Here is a 23,390-nt window from a genome sequence, read left to right on the forward strand (position 1 = left end):
ATTCTGAATCGCAAGGCTGCGATTCTTCGTTTTATACACAGCTTGTGCCTGTATTACGGCATTTGGTCAGTAGGAAGTCCTTATCAATCTAAAATCATTATGAGTCGGAGTCGTTTATAACGTGCATTTGAAAAAGCAACACTCGTTAAACAAAATCATTCAAAATATTATTTATCATCATGAAAATACCTGAAACAATTTGAAGAACAGCGTATAAATATTCATGTGTAGACATTTCCTGGAATAGCGTTTGTAATGCTACTTCTTGTGTGGCACAAAGGGAGTTTCTGCACGGGAGCGCCCTCTGGCGTTCGGATGTGCCAGGATTTTACCGTAATTCATTCAAATTCATTCATTGAGAAAACGCGCATTTGCACGATGAATCGTTACACCCCTAGTTCTTACCTCAATTTAGACAAATTAGTACATACCTATCTTTATTCAATGCGTGCACTTCGTCTTTGCATGGCGCATCTTGAATGTGTTAGCATTTAGCCTAGCCCCATTCATTCCTTAGGATCCAAACAGGGATGAATTTAGAAGCCACCAAACCCAACCTCTGGCGAACAGTAACATCATCACTCCTGACTACTCCCCCTCTCGCTCAAACTTCAGTCAATGTTATTGCGCCCGATGTCAAAGATAGATAAGCTGCAAAAATAGTGCTCTTCCGCCATACAATATAGTTCTCCTTTATCCGCTTAAAAAAATCTGTTTTATTTTGTGCCACCATACTTACTCGTGTAACTACTCATGTAACAGTCTTTAAACAGGGAAAACATGGAAGTGTTTGGTGGCTTCTAAATTCATCCCTGTTTGGATCCTAAGGAATGAATGGGGCTAGGCTAAATGCTAACAGATTTACGACGAGCTGTACAAAGATTAAGTGCACGCATTGAAATAAAATAGGTATGTACTCATTCTTCTAAGTTGAGGTAAGAACATAGTAAAATATGAGAAAACGGTGGTGTTTGCCTTTAATAGTGGTCCGTAACATTAAATGGTTTCATTTGTATTGTATTATAAAAATGCTAAAATCAAACCACCAAACATTACATAAACCTATCTTTAAATAAACTAAAGATTTTCTTAATTTATGTGCAGGTTGGCAGGTGTGATAAAACGTGCTTATAATTTAATTTCTAACAGTACACCAATAAATCAAATTTTTATGACATCAATACTGGCCGACATTGCATTAGTATTAGTTGGTTTCCTAAAACGAATCCCAAACTTTTTGTCCTGAAATAACGCGGGATCATTGCCCCATGCATTGAAAAAGGAAATACTATGTGTGTGAAGGTGCCAGACGATTCCTGTGTATTTCCTTTCTGCTTATCAGTCAGAAGTGCTCGGCAACATTAATATGTAACATCCTGCATGGCCTTCTGATGTCGTTGTTACACCTAAAGGAGAGCGAGTCGTGTGTTATCGCTGCCGAGCAGAGTGATTGTATCTGCAGCGTTTGACTAGTTTCCATTAGGCTATAGCCAGGTCAGGTTGGGGGAGTGTAGTGCAGACCTGTGGTAATGAAGGAATTGGCCTTCGTTGCTTGGCCAGGAGTATATCAGCATTTACACATTACTCAAATGCCTGCAGTACGAGGAGATTAGGAACGAGACCAGGATCGTTGCGCTGCTGACAGAACCGGGTTGAGATAGACCCAAAAATCATCCCTGCATAGTCATTTCGGAACAGTAGACCTTATAAAAGCTTTGCCTTTAATCCATATTACTTATGTGATGATCTACAGTGTTTTGTAAAATGGCATATTGTTGTTTCACACTTTAAGAGTTGTTTTTGTGACGTATTTCAGAGCAGGAAATAATGGGTGTGTGGGATAGGAACATTTTACAAGCCGGACAAAGACTTGGGCCTAAATGGCATGTCAAGATTAAAATACTTTACTTGCAGTGCATCAATATCAGTTTTCAAGCTACAGTATGGCCCAAGCCAAAAAGTTCAAGTCCTTTGTTGTCACATTCACATCTGCTTAATGACTAAAAGCGCTGTATTATGCATGCAATTCCAGTAGTTGGCGATGTGACTTTGTAAAGAAACATTTCGTGCCAGCACACATACACATTCTTGAACAGAATGATAAATACAAACAATTGAGAGCAACAAGCGATTTTGTAAAGATGGACGATGAGGTGGGTTTATTACTACAAATTAGGGGTGTAACGATACATCGATTATATTTCTAATGATACGATGCATCAATGCCACACATAAAATATCAATATGAGGTACTTTCAACATCCTCACTCCTTGACATAATGTCCATCAACGCATTTCCGCCAAAGCGTGCATTTTTGTCTGCTATAGCATCAGCAAATGAATGCATTGCAGCAACAAATTGATTGTTTGACTGTTAGATCTAAAGTTGTGTGACATATCAAATGCTTTAGGTTTTACAGCTTTATTTTTTATATTAATTTATTTTTCAATTTTATTTTTCTACAACTACCTCAGTGACTGTCCAACATGATCTCATGAGAATACGTATGTATTTTTACATAAAGTGTAGTTGTACCACACGTACATTTACTTATACACACTAAAACGTATAATATCGATGTATTGAAAGGACTAATACGTTAATTATTTACGTGTTAACAGCTTTACATACAGACAGATTTGTATGTATTTATATTCATAAATATTAAAATGAATAGCGGCATTGGCGTTTCTTATTCATATTAATGACATGTTTTCAGTCATATTTTCTGACTTATTTTTTTACTTTATTTTTTACTCATTAGTTTAGGTTTTTTTTAAAGGCGGAGTCCACGATGTTTGAAAAACGCATTGGAAAAGGAGACGGGCCCACTACCAAAACACACTTATAGCCAATCAAATCAAATCAAATGCCGGGTTGCGTATGTGTGGGGCGGGTCTATCAACAGAAGGTCCAGATTCTATTGGGGTAGGGGCGTGTTTGTTTAGGTGATTTCAAATATCAACATTGGCTTTCAAACATCATGGACTCCGCCTTTAAGTTTACTCGTTTACCTAATGAATTGACTTTCAGAAAATAACACAATATAAAACAAAACTACACTTTAAAACCTTAAAATGATTAACATTTCTGTAATCATTTAACCATTTTGTAATATTTAGTTTGTTTGCCATGATGACACACAAAACGCGTTTTCTTCTGTGCAGTCTTCTTCTATGCAACAATAATTACATCAAAACACAACATAAATTCACAAAAAGATGTTAATTTTATTTATTCGTTATTATAATTTATTATTATTGTTACTACAAAAAATTCCTACATATTTCTTTTCACTACGTTGCAGAATATAAAAGGAATAAATTACATATTTTTACATTTTTGTATAAAAAGGGTTTGTGTTTAGAGTAAGGTTTGGGGTAGGGTTAGGGTGGTAACATTATCGATGAAATGGTTAAAGGGAAATTATTAAGCAATCTTTATGGTATAAAAGATTTGTTAATATTTTAAGTTTTTGTAGCTGTAAAAACATAATAATGCTATGATTAAATTTTGCAAATACATTTACATTTTACACTTCAGCCTCTATTTAAATGTATAAAACGTAGGTTTTGTGCTTTTGAACGTTGTGTAATATTACAGTACCATGTATTACTGTAATACTTTATCTGTTACCATCATATATAAGCCTGATTTTATGTGACATTTTGCTCCTCATTATTCATTTTTCTTTATTAAAAAACTGTATTTTTTTATAGTTTTTTTGTTGTAAATGTTCCAATTGGAACCGTGATATTCTCAAAAAGTTTAATTCAACGTTAATATAATAGATTTTTGTAGCATTTGTAAACTATTCAAAACTTAACTGTTCACGCAATATAAAACGATAAATTAATCGAACCAAATCGTAATTGCATCGAATAAGTGTTTGATGTATCAGCAAATATTACATCGCTGGTGGAGAAAATCAATACTGTATTGCATTGTAATGAACTGATTTACACCTCTACAAGTGACCCTGGACTATAAAGCGGTGATTTTTTGGAAACTGTTGGAGAAGCGTTATTAAATCAGTATCTTGTAGCACAAGCACAGTCCTGTAGGCCGCCATTGCTGTTTTGGTTGTACAGTAAAGTACTTGCATGTGACTAACACGTAATGCACATGCGCATGACATCACTGTTTTACATATTTGCATTGTCGCTTACGCAAACAAAAGTGATGAATTAGCACTATTTATATCATGAATTATCAGGACCCCAAAACGCCACTGTTGGGCCAAAATGCATCAAAAGTTAAGAAACATCATTTAAATTATGATCAATCTGTGCTTACATTGTAAAAGGTATGTTCATGAATAACAATGAGAAAAATATAGGGCAGATTGTGAAAAGTATCTGTATGTGGCAGGTGGCTGGAGAGCAGGGGTCGAATAATAAAAGGGCTTCAAAGTAAAGCTGCTAGAAAGATGAAGCGAGTTATGAAAACAGATTTTCTCTTTGGAATAACATGCACGGATGAATCCCTCGCCATAAGACCAAGGACATGTTAAGACGGTAAATTGGGTCAATTTTGATTTCATTGTTGACTAATAACAAAAACCCTCATTAGCAGAAATCCCCAATCGTGGTGTGGTTGCACATGTTTACAGCCTGAAAAATGAGATGTTAGCAGGCCCTCTGTGGCCATTCCCAATGAGAGTCCCCTAACTATATTTCACATTATATATTAAATGTCTCTCAATGCAAACAAAAAAACTAGTTTTTGAAACAGGCCAAGGGTACAAGGATGGAAAGAAAAGGAAGTCTTTAGTTATGTCTCCTCTTTAAATATACCATCGGTCCCGGGAGGTTAGATACATGAGAGTTACAACAAAATGACTGAATGTTGATTACACAAACCCTTTAGACATATTACCTATATGTCTAAGGGTTAATATCAATGTGTTTATTATTCTAACTTTTATGACCATTATTAACCCTTTCTCTGACCCTTAAAATGACATGGTCCATTTTTGCTGTTGTATTGTCAATACTAGCTGGGTATGCAGATCCTGAAACAGCACAGGATTTAGTGGATTTCCCTTGTTTTCTTATTGTTAATTCCAATGCTTGGGAATATAATAGTGTTCTTACTATTACTGCTCATGTTTTAAAAATTGAATAGATGTCACTGACATATGCATTAGATAATAATATGTTTGTGTATTATTTCCCCGCCATTGACGAGTTATCTCTTCAGTTAAGAGAAAGCGCTTCTCTGCCAATGACGAGTATGTATGATTTGATTATCGCTCTGAATCTGATCTCTAACAAAAATCTTTTACAAAAATGCAATTATATCAGCTTTTTGCTTAAAATTTGGTATTTTTTTAAGAAACCTACCCATATTTGTAAGATGATAAAAGAGAACAAAAAAAGATAGGATGAAACATTTTTTTTTGTTTGAAAGCAGATGGTTGGTTCTCTCATTTGATATATTGATGTTTATGGTACAACATTTAAAAAAGAAAATTTTCTGGAAGGCATTAAACATTTGTGAAAATCACAAAAATTCTGGGGCTGGCTGCCAACTTTAAAAAAAAAAAAAACACTGGCAGGGAAAGACTTAAATGTATACTCTGAAAACCAGCGTTGGGTCAGAAAGGGACGAGCCCAGCCGTTGAATTAAATTAACCCAAAAAATCTTTACATTGACCCAACAACCCAGCATTTTGGGTTGAAACAACCCAGCATATGTTGAATTACAAACCAATGAGCTCATCATCATATTTTGGACCTTTTGAAAAAGTTTGGAGTTTTAAAAGTTACATTATGAAAATTTAACTCTTAAATTAAAATTTGATTCATCACTCTAAAAATGCTGGATTATTTAATATTTTATCTGGGTTGCTTGTCAATATTTTACCCAATCATGGGTTGAAAAACTATTTTATATTTTGCCATATTTATATTTTAAAATAATAATGATGGAAGTGTTTTTGTAAAATGAAATAAAAAGTTAAATCAGTCCATCAAATCCATTTCAGCGCTTCAACACTATAAGCCACAATAAAGGCAAAAATATTTTCACACTATGACACGGTCACAGAACGCCCGTCTTTCCTCCAAACTGTCAGAAAAATGAAAAAAACCACTTTGCATGTCCAAGAATCACAAGTGAAATGAAAAGCGCTTTGAATCCGCCTCAGGCAACACGGGTCCCTGTGAACGTCAGTCAGTCAGTCCGACAGAGCTGAGCAAAAATCGTTTTGTTGAACATAACGCAGCTTTGGTAAAGCTAAAAAGACTCACCGAGGGGTTGTCCTGCGATAATCCTGGCGTTCTCGCCTGCCACGGCCGCCCGTGCGTTCCGTTCGCTTATGTACTGGACGAAAGCGTAACCCTTATGCACCGAACAGCCCACGATCTTGCCGTACTTGGCGAAGATGACCTCGATGTCGGTCTTCTTCACGATGGCTGTGTTGAGGTTGCCAATGAAGACCCGTGAGTTGAGGGAGCGTGGGTCATTCTTGTTGGTGACATTGCTGGTCTGACTCTTTCCCGTCATGTTTCTCCTGTGGAACATGAGCGAGGACGACATCAACAATTTATTCAGCACATTTATTCGATTCTATATCTTTAATATCTAAACAGTGAAGATCATATGATTTGTCGACATCATTCAGCAGATGCTTTGTAGAAAAATAAGTTTTTCTGATAAAGTAAATAAATGTCCAGGTTTTAGTTTTAAGTAAGAGAAACTTTTGGATGAGGCCTGGTTTAAGTCATTTAGGGCTGATATGATACGATACTTTACTTGGTCAGAAAAAAACATCATTATGAATTGAGTCATGCTTATTGTAAACTGCAGCAATTATTAGTGAATGAAACCTAATATTATTACTTAAATATTTCTGCAATGCAATATAAGCATTCTCTGTCAAATTTGTATTCATAGATATAAATCATCTATGTTTTATAACAGCTCCAAACAGGTAAGATCCAATCAAATTTTTCAGATTTTTCAGATTGCAGCAAGGCGTTCATCTGGGAAATGCTAGCCAATGAAATCCTCTGAAGTGTTTGTTCAAGTACACAGCCAACCTTTTTGCTCTTAATGCTTCTGTTTCCTGATGAAGTCATACATTCACTTGAAAAATAATAGTTTTAACCAAAACAAACCTCTTAAAATATTACAACCATGTCCCATAAATTTGAGCTTACAACTTTCCAAACTTTCTACAGTACAAGCAAATGGCTCATTCAACCTTCAAAACATTTGATCATTTATCATGATGGCTATTTGAGGAAATTATTGCATATTGTTTTTTATGATATATATTTTGTCATAGATGTATATACGTCTTCCTATTGACTCTTTGAAAAGATTGATGATATCGGGTGATGAATTTATCTTTTTATAAGATTCAGAACCACCAACACAAGGAAAATGTGAGAATGTGTCATTTTTATGAGTAATGTCTGCTGCTTGTGAGAGAGAGAGACGTGTGTATAGGTTTGGCTTTACATATATAATCAAACATGAATCAACCAAATCATATTTGCCAAACGTGCTTTGAATATTATCATGCAAACAGGTTTCTGTGAAGGTCTATTCCTGTAGCGCAATGGGTAGTGTAGTGTGCAACACAAAGGTCATGTGTTTGAACCTTGGGCAACACACACAATAATAAAAAAGATATTGAATGCACTGTATTTGCATCTGGTAAATACATAAATTTACACTCTAAATTGGGTTATTTTTAACCCAATTCTGGGTAAATATTGGACAGAACACATGTTGGGTTAAATGATTAGTCCATTTTCTTAAAAAAAAAATCCAGATAATTTACTCACCACCATGACATCCAAAATGTTGGTGTCTTTCTTTGTTCAGTCCAGAAGAAATTATGTTTTATGAGGAAAACATTCCAGGATTTTTTCTCATTTTAATGGACTTTAATGGACCCCAACATTTAACAGTTTTAATGCAGTTTCAAATTGCAGTTTCAAAGGACTCTAAACGATCTCAAACGAGGCATAAGGGTCTTATCTAGTGAAACAATTGTCATTTTTGGCAAGAAAAATAAAAAATATGCACTTTTAAACCACAACTTCTCGTCTATCTCCGGTCCTGTGACGACCCAGCACAACCTTACGTAATTGCATAATGACGTGGAAAGGTCACGTGTTACATATATGAAACGCACATTTGCGGACCATTTTAACAATAAACTGCCACAAAAACATTAATTAGTATCATTCGACATACAACAACGTCAGAACAGTCCTCTTTCTCCACACTTGTAAATACTGGGGCGTAGTTTCGCATACTTCATCCGTGACCTCTTGACGTGATGACGTATTACGTGAGGTCGCGCTGGCGCATCACACGACCGGAGAAAGACGAGAAGTTGTGGTTTAAAAGTGCATATTTTTTATTTTCCTTACCAGAAATGACAATCGTTTCCCAAGATAAGACCCTTATGCCTCGTTTGGGATCATTGAGAGTCCTTTGAAACTGCAATTTTTAAACTGATAAGTGTTGGGGTCCAATAATGTCCATTGAAATTAGAAAAATCCTGAAAAAACATAATTTCTTTTCGACTGAACAAAGAAAGACATCAACTTTTGGATGACATGGTGGTGATTTAATTATCTGGATTTTTTTTAAAGAAAATGTACTAATTTTTCAATAAATAAACCTATGCTGGGTTGTTGTTAACCCAACCATGAGTTGAAACAACCCAACATTGCATTAAAACAACCCAGAATATGTTTATTTATAAATACACAGCATGTGTCCTGTCCAATATTTACCCAGCATTGGGTTAAAAATAACCCAGGGTAACGTATGTAGGGTATGTATGCTAAATAAATACTGTTACATCAGATGTCTTCAACCTTTTTTCGGGCCAAGGACAGCCAGTACATTAAACAAATTAAGACTGGATTTACATACTTTTATGATGGTTATATTGCATATGTTTTTGTATTTTTTTATATTTTGCATTCAAAGAATATTTGCAGGGTTCCCACACCTTAGTTACCTTCAAATTCAACGCCCTTTCAATGACTTTCCAGGTCGAATATCCTCAAATTCAAGGACTTAATGTGGGGACACATTTCAAGTGAGAGCAAGGTAACATCGTGTTACCTTTTAAGATACATTGTTACAGTTCCCTTTCTAGGGAACTCGTGCTGTGTCACTGCAGTGACACTTTGGGGACGCCTCCAGGGCTAAGTGCGTCTGAATGCTTATATCAAATTCAACCAATGGTGAGGTTTAACGACAAAGACAGGGTGACGCGGGAGCCAGGAAGTATATCGCTATCTGAAATATTGCCAAAGATGGCATTACAGGGACGCGGGAAGTATAGCAAGGGAAACGCAGCGTCTCGTTCCCTTCTCAGCGAACAACAGTTACATACTTAACCCGAGACGTTTTCATGTGTCAAACACAACTATGCAAAAAAGCATTTTGGTATGAATCAACATTCGCATACAGAAGATATAAGAATTTTAAGCAAACAGTTTAGCATGCGTGCTTAAAAGTCTAGAAATTTTATGATATTATCCTTCACTACACAGGGAATAATATGGATTTTTCCCCAAAAAACTTCTTGCATAAAATAGATTCAAGCACTTTCAATGACCTGTATCTATGTATGTATATTTTCAAAAACTTTCCAGTGCCTTGAATTATTTCCTCCAGATTCACAAACTTTCAAGGATTTCAAGGACCCGTGGGAACCCTGTATTTGGAGGACCCCCAGTAATACCACCAAGGACCACCAAGGGTCCCTGAACCCCCTTTGTTGTGTTCCACTAAACAAAGAAATTGATTCAGGTTTGTAACAACTTGAAGCGAGTAAATAATGACAGAATTTTCATTTTTGGATGAACTATCCCTTTAAGAGGTCCTCACTAAAAGATCAGTGTTTATTTGTGTCAATGTCTAAAGTGTAAGTGTTTACAGGTGAAAATAAGTTAAAAGTGTGTGTTACTGAGGAAAAGGAGCTTGGGTTTATGCAGTGTCTGTATTACTCACTGAACACACAGTCAGTCACATTAGAGAACAGAGGCGAGATATTCCAGCGTTACTGACGCTGGGTTTCTATTGGGTGTCATCCAATCACACATGCACACACACACAGAGAGAGAGAGAGACAGTGAAAGCTATTGTCTGCGACAGGGTTGTATTATGTTCTGTCTCTCACGCTGTCAACGAGCTACTCTCACAAGACGACAAGAATATACACGCCGCTCCATCGGGACAACAGCCACACTGAATCGTACACGCTGACCGAACGCGACACACAGAGTTTCCCAAATACATCTTCATATTTGTCGCGTAATACACAAGCCCGGGGAGCTCTGGATATCACGCCGAGGGTGCATCATATATGCTGATATGATGACACGATATTTTTGCGTGACGCCCGTCAGAATCTGAAGCTGTGAGAAATGTAGATTAGATTTATTTAGCTCGGGGACCAAATGCTTGAATAATAGATTCAATAGTCTGTAAATAGGATTAGTTTCCAAGGTTACCTGCACTCTGGGAATGAGGCTGGGCGAAGGCTCGCACATTCAAACACGTGCTCGCAGACACATTCGTGCTCTCGTGTGTTCAGTCAGTCATGAAGACAGAAATTGGAATAGTGAAATATGCCCTCTTGTAATTTCCCAAGCCACAGTACGGCCAAATATCACGCCGTAAAAACAGCAAAGGGGCCTTTACGTTGGACACGACCCGTTTATAGACCTCACTGTCTATCTGTGACTTTCTCAATTTCAGTCTTGCCCATAGGAAAGAAATACTCAAAATCTATTGTTCCTCATAGACAGCCATGAGACTTAATGAAGAGCGAATGGAAATTTAGGTTTAAGCTGAGGTGTGTGATATCCGTGCCACTGACATCAGCGGCAATACATTTGTAAAGGTAACAATTGTGTGCCCTCCAGAACAACCCTTCACCCCCGGCCCTTTTTACGTGTATGTTTATGCATTTGGTGGACACTATTAATTTCAAAGTGACTTCAAGCTATACATTTAATCAGTATGTGTCACAATTTAAAAATTTATAGTAGCTCACATCAGTGTCTAATCCTCTTTTATGGATGTTTTGCAGAAAACAAAAGAAATCATCCAACAGTTGTCTTTTTTTGCTTCATAGAGCCGCACTGAGATCAGCATACTGTACCAATGGGATTTTATATAGGGCCTTTTAAATGAAGATACCAAGACACATTTATTAAGAATCAGAATTATCATTATGCTTCTCGAGTTACAGATATGCAAACTTCAGAAAAAAGTGTTGTTTACCTTTTTGAACTGTCACCACTGGCAGGTAATAGACCTACCAATAAACAATTATAGGTGTTGTACTGGCACCGTTACTTGTTGAAGCATCTATATACTTTCTCCCTTCTCATCCATGATTTAAGTTTGCATCAGGTGTCAAAAGGACGCAAATATATGCGTGTTTTGTTTTTATCCTTAAAGGGAAACTCCACTTTTTTGAAAATAGGTTTATTTTCCAGCTCTCCTAGAGTTAAACATTTGACCGTTTTGAAATCCATTCAGCCGATCTCTGGGTCTAGAGTACCACTTTTAGCATAGCTTAGCATAATCCATTGAATCTGATTAGACCATTAGCATCGTGCTCAAAAATGACCAGAGTTTTGATATTTTTCCTATTTAAAACTTGCCTCTTCTGTAGTTACATCGTGTACTAAGATCGACGGAAAATTTAAAGTTACCAGTGGGACTATTTTCGGGCGCTGTATTAAATCATTGCGCCTGCTGCAGCCATGTTACAGCAGCAAATTCCTTGATTATTTCGCTGGAATGAGAGTATAGTTCATAGTCATATCTGCTTAGAAAATTGCAACTTTTAATTTTCTGTCGGTCTTAGTACACAAAGTAACAGAAGAGTCAAGTTTTAAATAAGTAAAATATCTAAACTCTTTGGTTATTTTTTAGTGTCTAATCAGATTCAATGGAAGATGCTATGCTATGCTAAAGTGTGTACCGCCAGACCCGGAGATCAGCTGAATGGATTCCAAAACGGTAACGATACAATTTTTAACTCTAGGGGAGCTGGAAAATGAGCCTATTATCCAAAAAAGTGGAGTGTCCCTTTAAGCTAATTACAGTTTAGTTTTTATGCATAAGCAAGGGTCTGCGAACAATACAGGGTCCACAAACAGAATAGTATGCGCACGCTGTACACGCATCACCAGATTTCAGTGAGCGTGCACTTAGATTGTGCAGGTGCGTACAGGAAAATGTAGTACACTGTAAAAAATAATTTGCTGCCTTAAAATTTTTTTTTGAATCAACTTGGATTTACAAGTCATTTCAACTTACTATTATTTATCTTGACTAGAGATGAGTTGTTATAACTACAGGTGAGTTGTTTTAACTTATAAAATTAAGTTGTCTTTTCTCAACTATATTTTATAAGTTCTGATAACTCATCTCTGTTCACATGACTTGTAAATCTGAGTTGATTTAACAAAAATTTTTAAGGCAGAAAAGTTTTTTTACAGTCTATGTAGCGGAGAAGATGCATTGCATTTTGTTGCAATGTGCATGCATCGAATGTCTGTGTACACGTATGAGTCAAATAAAGTATGCTTCCATAAACATTAAAAAAACCTAGACAATCAATTGAAAACTAAAAAGTTAAAGGCGGAGTCCACAATGTTTGAAAAACGCTTTGGAAAAGGAGACGGGCCGACTACCAAAACACACTTATAGCCAATCAGCATTAAGGAGCGTATCTACTAATCGACATCCTTGCCGGGTTGCGTATGTGTGGGGCGGGTCTATCAACAGAAGGTCCAGATTCTATTGGGGTAGGGGCGTGTTTGTTTAGGTGATTTCAAATATCAACATTGGCTTTCAAACATCGTGGACTCCGCCTTTAACTCTTTCCCCGCCACTGACGAGATAACTCGTCAATTAAGAGAAAACGCTTCCGCAACTTATACAACCCGGAAGTAAAGCCAGTTAAAAGATCGCTCTGCATCTGATCTTTATTAAAAGTCCTTCACAAAAATAGAATTATCCGAGCTTTTTGCTCAAAATTGGGTGTTTTTGAAGAAACATACCCATAAATGAGAGGTGATAAAAAGAGAACTAATGAAGGTAGGATACATTTTTTTTTTTTTTTTTTGAAGGCAGAGGGTCTGTTCTTTCATTTAATATATTGTTTGTTTATATTCAACTTTTGTGAAAATCATGAAAAATTCTGGCGCTGGCTGGCAACTTTATCAATTTTAACCGATCTGCCTGAATTGACCCAATTCACTACATTATTTTTAAAATAGTTAGGGGCGATTTCCCAGACGGGGATTAGTCCTAGACTAAAATGTATGTAAGAGCTGTCCGAACTGAAAACAACTTGCACTGCCATGTCTTAAAATACATCAGTGCCCTTAATTTTGCATCAAAATGCACACAAGTAATGTTTATAGTAAAGCTTGTTTGTTAGTTATATTTGATTAAACTGAGGCCTAGTCCTGTTTTAAGATAATCCCTGTCTGGGAAACCACCCCATAATGTGTTAAATATGATGTCCGGGAAACCACCCTTTAATTAAATAAAATCCATGAGAAGTTATATTACCAAGTATTTGTTCTAATTCATGACTTAACTCCCCTAGTGTGATGTAAACAATGTAATGTTTTATAAGAACAACCAATAAATTACCCACTTTATTGCATTTTCATGTTTTATGTTTGTAACAGGCACAGCTCACAATGTGTGTTCGAAAAACCTTGTTATATTTTTTAGCTTTTGTGTGTTAAATTCTTAATCATCTGACGCCATACAATAGTTCTGCTGTATGGCTTTAAAAGAAGTGAAATTTAACATGGTCACACAGACCACTTTTATGGTTTTTGGTATTTATGGGTAATTTCGCAAGCTTGACAGTCCCAATGCCCGTGTTATTTTTTCTTTGGACATTTTCCAGTTCATCTTCTGTCGTGTCTCGCGAAAAAGAAATAAAGTCATGCCGCTTTGCAACAGCATAAGGGACGAGTAAACGCTGCCAGAATTTTCATTTTTGGGTGAACATTAAGTCTCCCGAGCTTGTAAGAGCAAAACAATTTTCCTCCGGGTGTACGGCTCTTGAGGGTTTCAGGGACGATAAACTGTGACCGACTCCAAAAAGCAGCTTGACAGAGAACAAGTGGTGTAATAAACAAAACCAGATCTACAGCCACTGTACCATCTGTCCCCTTAAGAACATTCCTCTGACTGATGTCAAGACCCAATTACAGTGCCGCGAGGTTAGTGGTTTTACCACCTCTATCTTGCAGAAGGACAAAGATCTCCGCTCCCCCCTCCTCCTTCTCCGGACGGCAAATCAGCTGCCTGTTATTTAGAGCCCTTGCAGTGGCACTCGCACTGATGATAGCGGACAGAAAAGCGAGAACATTCACAAATCAGCAAAGATGTGTTAAATTGCACCTCTTATCTGATAAATCTCCTGTGCTGAGCATTTGCGGGAGATCTTCTTCCAGCATCTGTCAGTTGATGGATCGCTGGCCCACGTTCACGGCAGGTGTTTGGTGATTCTCAGTCGGCCTCGCCGTTGTGGAGATATTTTCGTAATGCGCCGGGTTTGGCCACACGTCTGAAAACACGGTTTGCAGTGAATTTAGTGTGTTGCAGTCTATATTTTCTGTATATAAACACAATGTTGACCTCTCAAGAAAACAAATTATATGCTTTTTATCTTTCTTGTAAGTAAACTTTTTGATAAACACTTCTGGTTGTGTAGCACTACATTGCTATGTATAACATCCAAGACATTGATAACCGTAACAATGGCTCAACCAATGGCGTAAATTTGAGCAGGACTATGTGTGTGTCTGATCAATAGCAGATGGGGGTAGTGTTTAGAAAACATTTAAAAAAGCATCTATGCAAACGTACTAAATGACGCTACCAGCACAAACATTTTGAATAACCTGTAAATAAATGCATACAGTATAATAAATTCACATTTTTTACTATTTCTGCGACAACCTACAAAAATGTGTTGCAACTCAAAATGTACAGTGCATAAAGGATGTAACTTTGGTTTGAGAAGTGGGGGGACACAAAATTGGGGAAAATGTTTCAATTTGAATCTCATTTCTTGCGTTTACATACGCTTAGGGACTATGGTGATAAAAAATCCAGGAAATAATTACGTTAAACTGAGTTAGTTCACCTGAAAATGAAAATAATGTCATTAATGACTCACCCTCATGTCGTTCCAAACTCGTAAGACCTCCGTTCATTTTCGGAACACAGTTTAAGATGTTTTATATTTAGTCCGAGAGCTTGTTTACCCTTCATTGAAAATCTATGTACGGTATACTGTCCATGTCCAAAAAGGTAATAAAAACATCATCAAAGTAGTCCATGTGACATCAGTGGGTCAGTTAGAATGTGTTGAAGCACCAAATATACATTTTGGTCCAAAAATAACAAAGATTAGGACTTTATTCAGCATCGTCTTCTCTTTGCGCATGCGCGAGACTAAAGTCACGTGACTGCAGTGACGCCGCTGACGTTTTAGACATGTTTGCAAAGTTTTTTTTCAAACTTACAGCGTGCGTCTTCCTTTGACTGTAAACGAAGCCCGGGCGCACAAAAAAAACAAACAGCTGGGGCGCATCAGATAACACATCAGCCGCGTTGTACGTCATCCGCGTCACTGCAGTCACGTGACTTTAGTCTTGCGCATGCGCTTAACAACAGACGCGGAAGTGAAGACAATGCTGAATAAAGTCGTAATTTTCGTTATTTTTGGACCAAAATGTATTTTTGATGCTTCAACGCATTCTAACTGACCCACTGATGTCACATGGACTACTTCGATGATGTTTTTATTACCTTTCTGGACATGGACAGTATACCGTACGTAGATTTTCAATGAAGGGGCAACAAGCTCTCGGACACATCTTAAACTGTCTTCCGAAGATGAACGGAGATCTTACGAGTTTGGAACGACATAAGGGTGAGTCATTAATGACATTATTTTCATTTTTTTGGGGAGAACTATCCCTTTAAGTAAGTTAAGTTAAGACAGACTCTCCTTCGTGATGACACGCAGTTAAAAAAATCATGACAAATGACTTTGGAAGTGGGGGGCATGTCTCCCTGTCCCTGGAAATTTAGCCCCTGCAAAAGGCAATATATATTTTAATATGCAGTAGGGCTGTGCAAAAAATCGCTTACGATTCTTATGCGTGTTTTATCAGTAAAGCCGGTTCCTTGATTAGTAATAAATTCCATCACCTGATTCAGATGGAGCGGCATTTACTACACAGATCCGTATTTTAAAGAGAAGTTATAGGCAAAATCGCGTTCATAATCTAGGAAAATCAACTCCGATAATCTATGCGATTTTGCCTAGCTTCTTGGTGAACTATGGCTCTGTGTAGTAAATGTCGCTCCATCTGAAAGCAGGTGATTCCGATTTACTACAAATCAAGGAACCGTCTTTACTGATTAAACACGCACAAGAATTGTAGCCGATTTTTTGCACAGCCCTAATATACAGTAAGCAGGTCTTAAAAAACTTTTTTCTCTAAAACATTATGTCAAGGTTGAGTCTGTATGAGACTTCGTACTTTCTAAAGCTAATTTGCCAAAAACTGAAAATTATACATCATAACCACAGTACTGTTTGACTTTGTTACTTGTGAAAAACCTTTGGTACCTTTATTGTTAAGTGTGAGGGGCTAACACTGTTAAAAAAATGGGTGCATGATGTTCCTGTGTGTGTAATACAGTAGCAGAATATAAACCACACAGTATGAGCTCTTTATGGTACAGTAGATCCAGTAACCGTAAGTCTTACAGTATCTCAAGAAGAGTTGAAGTTTAAAAACCTTCAAAACCTGTGAGCTCAGAAACCCCTCCACTTGTGATTTCCAATTCAGTGAACGTGTGAGTTTGGCTTTGCTGAGACCCTGCCACGCAACAGTAGACCACCTGAAGAAACCCACAATCATGCCCAGACAGAAACGGAAGAGCGAGTTTTCTGCACCTTCTGTGATAATCCAACACAGCGACTACATTCAGGGTTAAAAATCACGTCAGTGTTACCGGAATACCCGGGGTGCTACACACTTTGGCAGAAATACCCATAATACAGCTGAGTATAGAGGTATGCATGTAAACATTATTGAAAGGATGGTTCTGGACAGATCTGGCTAGATTAGCCATGTTGGGAGCTGCAGGAAAGCGGGTGACTTGTGCACACCTGTGACCACACATCAGTTGAATTCGATGTGCCAGGACGCCTACTGTTAAGCTAATGAGATAAAATACTTGGCAAAAGAAATGTTAATTACACTCCATGAAAAATAAGTCTGAAGCAGCTTTCTCGCTACAAAGGAGCTTCTCTGCAACAGCAAGCTTGTGTGGATGTTAAAGGTTCTTTATGGAACTACACAGCCAGACAAAGAACCTTTAAAGGGATAGTTCACCAAAAAATACATCATTTAAACATCCTTGTATAAATTTCTTTGTTTTACTAAATACAAAGGAATATATTTTGAAAAATGGGGCACGATTGCCTTGCATAGTAGGAAAAAATAACACCATGGAAGTGAATGGTGCCCCAGATCTGTTTGGTTATTAACCTTTTTCAAAATATCTTCATTTGAGTTCAGCAAAAACAAAGACATTTATACAGGTTTGAAACAACTTGAGGGTAATTAAATGATCAGACCATTTTCATTTTTTGATGAACTATCCCTTTAAGTAACCTTTACTTTTGTGCAGTGGTACTTTAAAGGGAAGCATCACTTAATATTGCTCCTGGCTAGTGGTTTACAAGTATTATATTTTAAGCTGCATTTAACCTGTTAACCTAAACCCCCGCTTTAAAAAAAACTAAATAGATTCAAACTAAAATAGATACAGTTCATAAAGCCTTTGCACTAAAAGCATAAGTTTGGTCTCTTTTTAAAGCTAACACTTGTGAAGTCGAAATTAATTAGTGTCATAATGAAAAACGTTGCTATAATGAGCTTATATAATACATTTTTAATCATTTCAAAAAATATTTTTTTAAGAAAAACTAAATAAAACTGGCTTTGGAGCAATCTAAAAATGCACTGCAGATAAAGCCAAAGGTCTGACCATGTTCTGTTTCAAATCTGAAGATGATACTCTCTCTAAAACTCAGAATTTTATTAAATGTTTGTTACTATTTTTCGTGTGTCAGACAGACATATTCAATGACTGATACCTAAAATCTAAGTGACTAGCAAACCTCCGGAACACTTTCGAAGGATTGTTCACCCAAAAATGAAAGTAATGTCATTAATGACTCCAAACTCGTAAGATCTCCGTTCATCTTCATAACACAGTTTGGGATGTTTTGTATTGAGTCCGAGAGCTTGTTGGCCCTTTATTGAAAATCTAAGTATGGTATACTGTCCATGTCCAGAAGGTAATAAATACATCATCAAAGTAGTCCAGTTAGAATGTGTTGAAGCATCAAAAATACATTTTGTCCAAAAATAACAAATATTAAGACTATTCAGCATCGTCTTCTGTTCCAGTTCTGTTGTGACCCGTGTACACGAGACTGCAGTGACGCGGGTGATGTACGACGCGGCTGACGTGTTATCTGGCGCGCCCCAGCTGTTTTTTTTTGTGCGCCCGAGCTTCGTAAACAGTCTGAGGGAGACGCACGTTGTAAGTTTGAAAAAGAAAACTTTGCAAACATGTATGAGGATAACACGTCACCCGCGTCACTGCAGTCACGTGATTTTAGTCTCGAACATGTGACAACAGACACGGAAGAGAAGACAATGCTGAATAAAGTCGTAAAATGCTCCTGGACTCAATCCAAAACATCTCAAACTGTGCTTCCGAAGACGAACGGAGGTCCCACGAGCCCTGAACGACATAAGGGTGAGTCATTAATGACATTATTTTAATTTCTGGGTGAACTATCCCTTTAAAGGTGGTCGCACACCATACGAGAAGTGCAGTGCCGCGTCTAAAACAACTCGGAGGTATCATACACCGGAAGTGCACATTAAATAGCGTGAGCTTAGTCAGATAGCATCTACTTCAAAATGCTAAATATACGTTAGCAGCCAATGTTAATCGCTAATGATTTGGGACAAATATGATTTAGTTATTAAATGTTAAACTATGTAAGTGGCGCGACAGCGATTTGAGCAGTGTCCTGAGTCACAGCCGCCATATACCAAACACTTAATCACTAAAATCAGCTCCTGGGATAAGTAAATGTTTATTATTTCAACACGAGAGATATTATCACTAATATATTCTTAAAATAAAGGTGTTTCACAATGCCATCATTTTTGGCTGAATGGTTCCATAAAAACAACTTTAAGGGGGCAAAGCCAAATACACTGTAAAAAGTGAAAAGTTGGATCAACTTAAAAAATTACTCCAGAACACCTACAAAACAAAATGTAAGGTTTTTTAACTTCAAATTTCACTTTAGTTTTACTTTAGGTTAAAAAAAATTTTTTAGGTGTTACCAATTGAAGTAATTTTTTAAAGAGGACATATCATGAAAATCTGACTTTTCCATGTTTAAGTGCTATAATTGGGTCCTCAGCGCTTCTATCAACCTAGAAAATGTGAAAATGTTTTGGTAAACCATTCTCTGCAAGCATGTGAAAAAATAGCTCAATGAAATTTGGCTCCCCTTGTGATGTCAGAAGGGGATAATACCGCCCCTTAATTTAGTGCAGAGATCAGCTCATTTGCATTTAAAAGGACACACCCAAAAACAGTACATTTTTGGTTACACCTACAAAGTGGCAATTTAAACATGCTATAATAAATTATCGATATGGTATTTTGAGCTAGAACTTCACATATGTACTCTGGGGACACCAAAGATTTATTTGACTTCTTATCTTAAAAAGTCAATGGCGCCTTTAATTTTAACCAACTTTTCACTTTTTGCGATGTAGACCAAACAACACAGGTGAAACCGCCAGGCGGATGCCAACTGTGGGCGCTTGCCAGCGTTTCTTTAGCTAGGCACTTTGTTTGCTATGATACGTCTGTTTTGTTTATCAGTCATGAAAAAACGGAGAGTGCCGGCACTCGCCGTTGACAAAACCCATTGGCTGCTGGTGTTTTTAAAAAGTGTGGCGCTTCTATTGGAAACAATTGAAAACATTGACGGACGCAGACGTAAACGCATTAGTGTACACGGCCCCTAACATCTGAAGAACTTTTTGGTTTCACAAAAGGTTCTTTGTGTTTAAAAATGTTCTTTAGATTACAAAAAAGAGAACCTTTAGAGAACATTTGACTGAATGATTCTTTAAGGAACCAAAAATGTCTTCTACGGCATCGATGTGAAGAACCTTTTAAGCATCTGAATTTTTTATACTCAAATGCAAAATTTCCAACATGACTTAAATGCATCATAATAACATAACATCACAGCAACACCTGCAACCTTTCCAAAGTGGCTGGAGATTTGCACAATCACTCACAAATTGAACTGTATCCATACAGCATAACAATCTATTATTATTGAAATTATGCACAGTCTCTCCTGGCATATTGTCTTGTTGTATCCGTCCAGTTGGAACGAGTAAGCCTCTCTTTCTCAGCTCAGTTTTGTCTTATAAACAGCTGTCTTCTCTCTCAAGTACTAAACTCTGATTGACAAGGAAGCAAATGGTGCTGCGTGTCATTTGGGGACGGATGAGTCTGACAGTAGGGGATTGATTTATGGGGATGGGGTTGACGGTTTGTTGTGATGGGAGTTTTGATTGCCCGAGAGAGCTCTTGTCAAAAGGAAACTGAAGATATGCGTTCCATGACAATATTTAATTGCTTGGCTTGTTTTATGGATGCACTTGCAAAGGCTTTTCTGGTAAAATCCATATGCAGTAGAAAAGTGGGGGTTGATGGAGCTGGAGAGGGCGGGGTGATGAAGAGTGATGATTTGGGGCGACAGGAATGAACTGAACAGGGTCATTCTCAGGAAATGTGTGGTACGTGCCCTATTTCTGTCCCTTTAACTTACCACTGATACTGTAATGAACAAAATAAATACCGGAGTAAGGTCACAATATTTGCTGGATCTTTCTATACACACAATATTTTCAAAGGCCATTTTTCCATGTCAGAAAAAAGTACAAGTAGGCTACTGCACCTTACCCTAAGGTTCCTTTTAGTACCTTTACAGCTATACAAAATTTAATACAATGTTGTACAATTTTGGGTACATTACTGTACCTTAAGGTGGACATTTTGTGTACCTTTAAAGGTACAGATAACTGGTACACAATAAGTAATATTGTACCCAAAAAGGTACATTTCAATGTGTTGTATACCCATAAAGGTACAAAAAGGAACCTTTGAGTTTACCACCCCAGTGAATGAAAAGGTACAATTTTGTACTTTTTCTGACAATGTACAAACGGTCTATATTTTGCACAACCATGTGTTAAAACAACCCACTATTTTGGACAAAAAAAACAGCATGGGTGAGCCTAAACCCAATGGTTAAGTTGGTCCATTTTTGACCCAACAATGGTTTGAAAGCAACCCATTATTTTAAGAGTGTAGTATTAACGGTTATGAAACATGTCCCTGCATGTAGTTCAATCATGGGTTTCATCCTCACAAATACTTTACAATACACTGAACAGTAACAGTACATTCACAGGGGCGTCAGCTTTAACGCTTCTCATTTATTTTGAATGGGTGACGTCATGCGTTGCCGAACTGAATTGTGGATCTGTTTGCATCGCATCACTAGCATTGCTCATGGCAGCAGTTGTACATCTTAACTTTTCAAGTGCTAATGCAGGCGTCAGGCAATCAAACTGGCATATGCAAATAACCTAGTGCAGATGCTGGCCAATTACATTTATGCAAGACTGGAAAACAGAGTAGCATAAAAATGGAGGAAATATTAATCATTGTGGTGGGTAACACAATACACTAGACCTACACCAGCACTCGCTTGCACAACCAAGCTGGCGTTAACATGACTGTCAAAACAAAAGCCTCTTTTTTGTGTTGTGGTCCACTGTGATTGGCTTTGGTCACTATGATGATCACGTCAAGGCCAAGCTTCAGACACGCCCTCCGTCAAGCATTAACGTTGAAGCCCTGTGTCAATGTATGAATGTAAGAAGGACTTTCTTTAAAGTTCAACAGCAACTAGAGCAGCACAATTAATCGAAAAACTAATCAGGGTTTACAATTACAGATGACTGCTCAACATAAGTTAAAAAGCAAAAACGTAAAGCTAAATTGCAAAAGCTAAAAGTAAAGGACGTGATTTCGAACGTGCGCGTATTTTGCGTACACTTAAAACATAACTATACTTCAGGATATTAATCGGCACCGATAGTTTATTAATGGGAAAAAAAACTTACTGGGTTGTTTTTTTCCCCCACAATTTTTAGGTTGATAGAAGCACTAGGGACCCAATTATAGCACTTAAACATGAAAAAAATCAGATTTTCATGATATGTCCCCTTTAAAAAAAAACTATCGGTCAATTAATCGGTTATCGGCAAGCAGAGTCCAAATTAGTTATCGGTATCTGTAAACTCCACTATCGATCCACCTCTACTCCTGGCTTAAGTGTTTCTTAAGTTGGAGTAATGAATATGTAATTATATTTTGTGCGGGAAAATAGAAGATCAGATTAATATTCGTTTAGCTTAGACTTATTTTTGTAGCCGAATGTAAATGGAACAGTTTTAAAGGGGTCATATTATGAGATTTTTGTTAAGATGTAAAATAAATCTTTGGTGTCCCCAGAGTGCGTATGTGAAGTTTTAGCTCAAATGAGCACACAGATAATTAAATTTAGCATGTTAAAATTGCCACCTTGTAGGCCTGTGCAAAAATGTGCCGTTTTTGGGTGTGTCCTTTAAAATGCAAATGAGCTGATGACATGCAAACACTGATCGCCATAATGGTGGTTTGTTAAGATTGAAACTCAATTGTGCTGTCAATTATTTTCTTTCCTCTCTCTCTCTCTCTCTCTCTCTCTCTCTCTCTCTCTGCACTAAATGGCCACTGCTGTGGTTGGATAGGGCAGATTAAGGGGGCGGTATTATTGTAATTGGCCTTGCTACCTACCTCACAAAACGACCTAATTTTTCACATGCTTGCAAAAAATGGCAAAGTTACTAGGTTGTTATTTTTTAGGTTTTCTAGGTTGCTAGAAGCACTGGGGACCCAATTATAGCACCTAAACATGGATAGTCAGAAATTCACGCTATGACCCCTTTAACAAATCAGCTTTTCTGATCAGAGAAGTGAGGTGTAAAAAGCCCTATAATGTCTGCTGGAATGTTAAAAAATGTCATTGTTAAAAACTGTGAAATAAATATAGAAAAAAAGGAAATTCTAAAAAAATGTAACTTATGCAATAGTGAAAAAAAACTTG

General features: G+C 37.2%; 1 protein-coding gene across 5 annotated transcripts in view; it reads right to left on the reverse strand.

Moving 5' to 3' along the window:
• The window catches only part of LOC129426544 (RNA-binding Raly-like protein), a 181,600-nt gene that overhangs the window by 69,695 nt on the left and 88,515 nt on the right, over window positions 1–23,390 (reverse strand). For 2 of the 5 annotated variants that reach the window (XM_055182940.2, XM_055182939.2), the window contains exons 2-3: window positions 14,432–14,597; window positions 6,256–6,518 (exon numbers count right to left, since the gene is read on the reverse strand). The exons of 1 other annotated variant lie outside the window; for it this stretch is intronic. In XM_055182940.2, coding sequence (XP_055038915.1) covers window positions 6,256–6,518; window positions 14,432–14,487 — 319 coding nt within the window. In that variant the 5' untranslated portion in view covers window positions 14,488–14,597. The remainder of the gene's footprint in view (window positions 1–6,255; window positions 6,519–14,431; window positions 14,598–23,390) is intronic. 2 more of the 5 variants (XM_055182942.2, XM_055182941.2) reach the window with 1 other exon arrangement.

The sequence above is a fragment of the Misgurnus anguillicaudatus genome, chromosome 25, assembly GCF_027580225.2.
Source record: "Misgurnus anguillicaudatus chromosome 25, ASM2758022v2, whole genome shotgun sequence".
NCBI classification, from domain to species: Eukaryota; Metazoa; Chordata; class Actinopteri; order Cypriniformes; family Cobitidae; genus Misgurnus; species Misgurnus anguillicaudatus.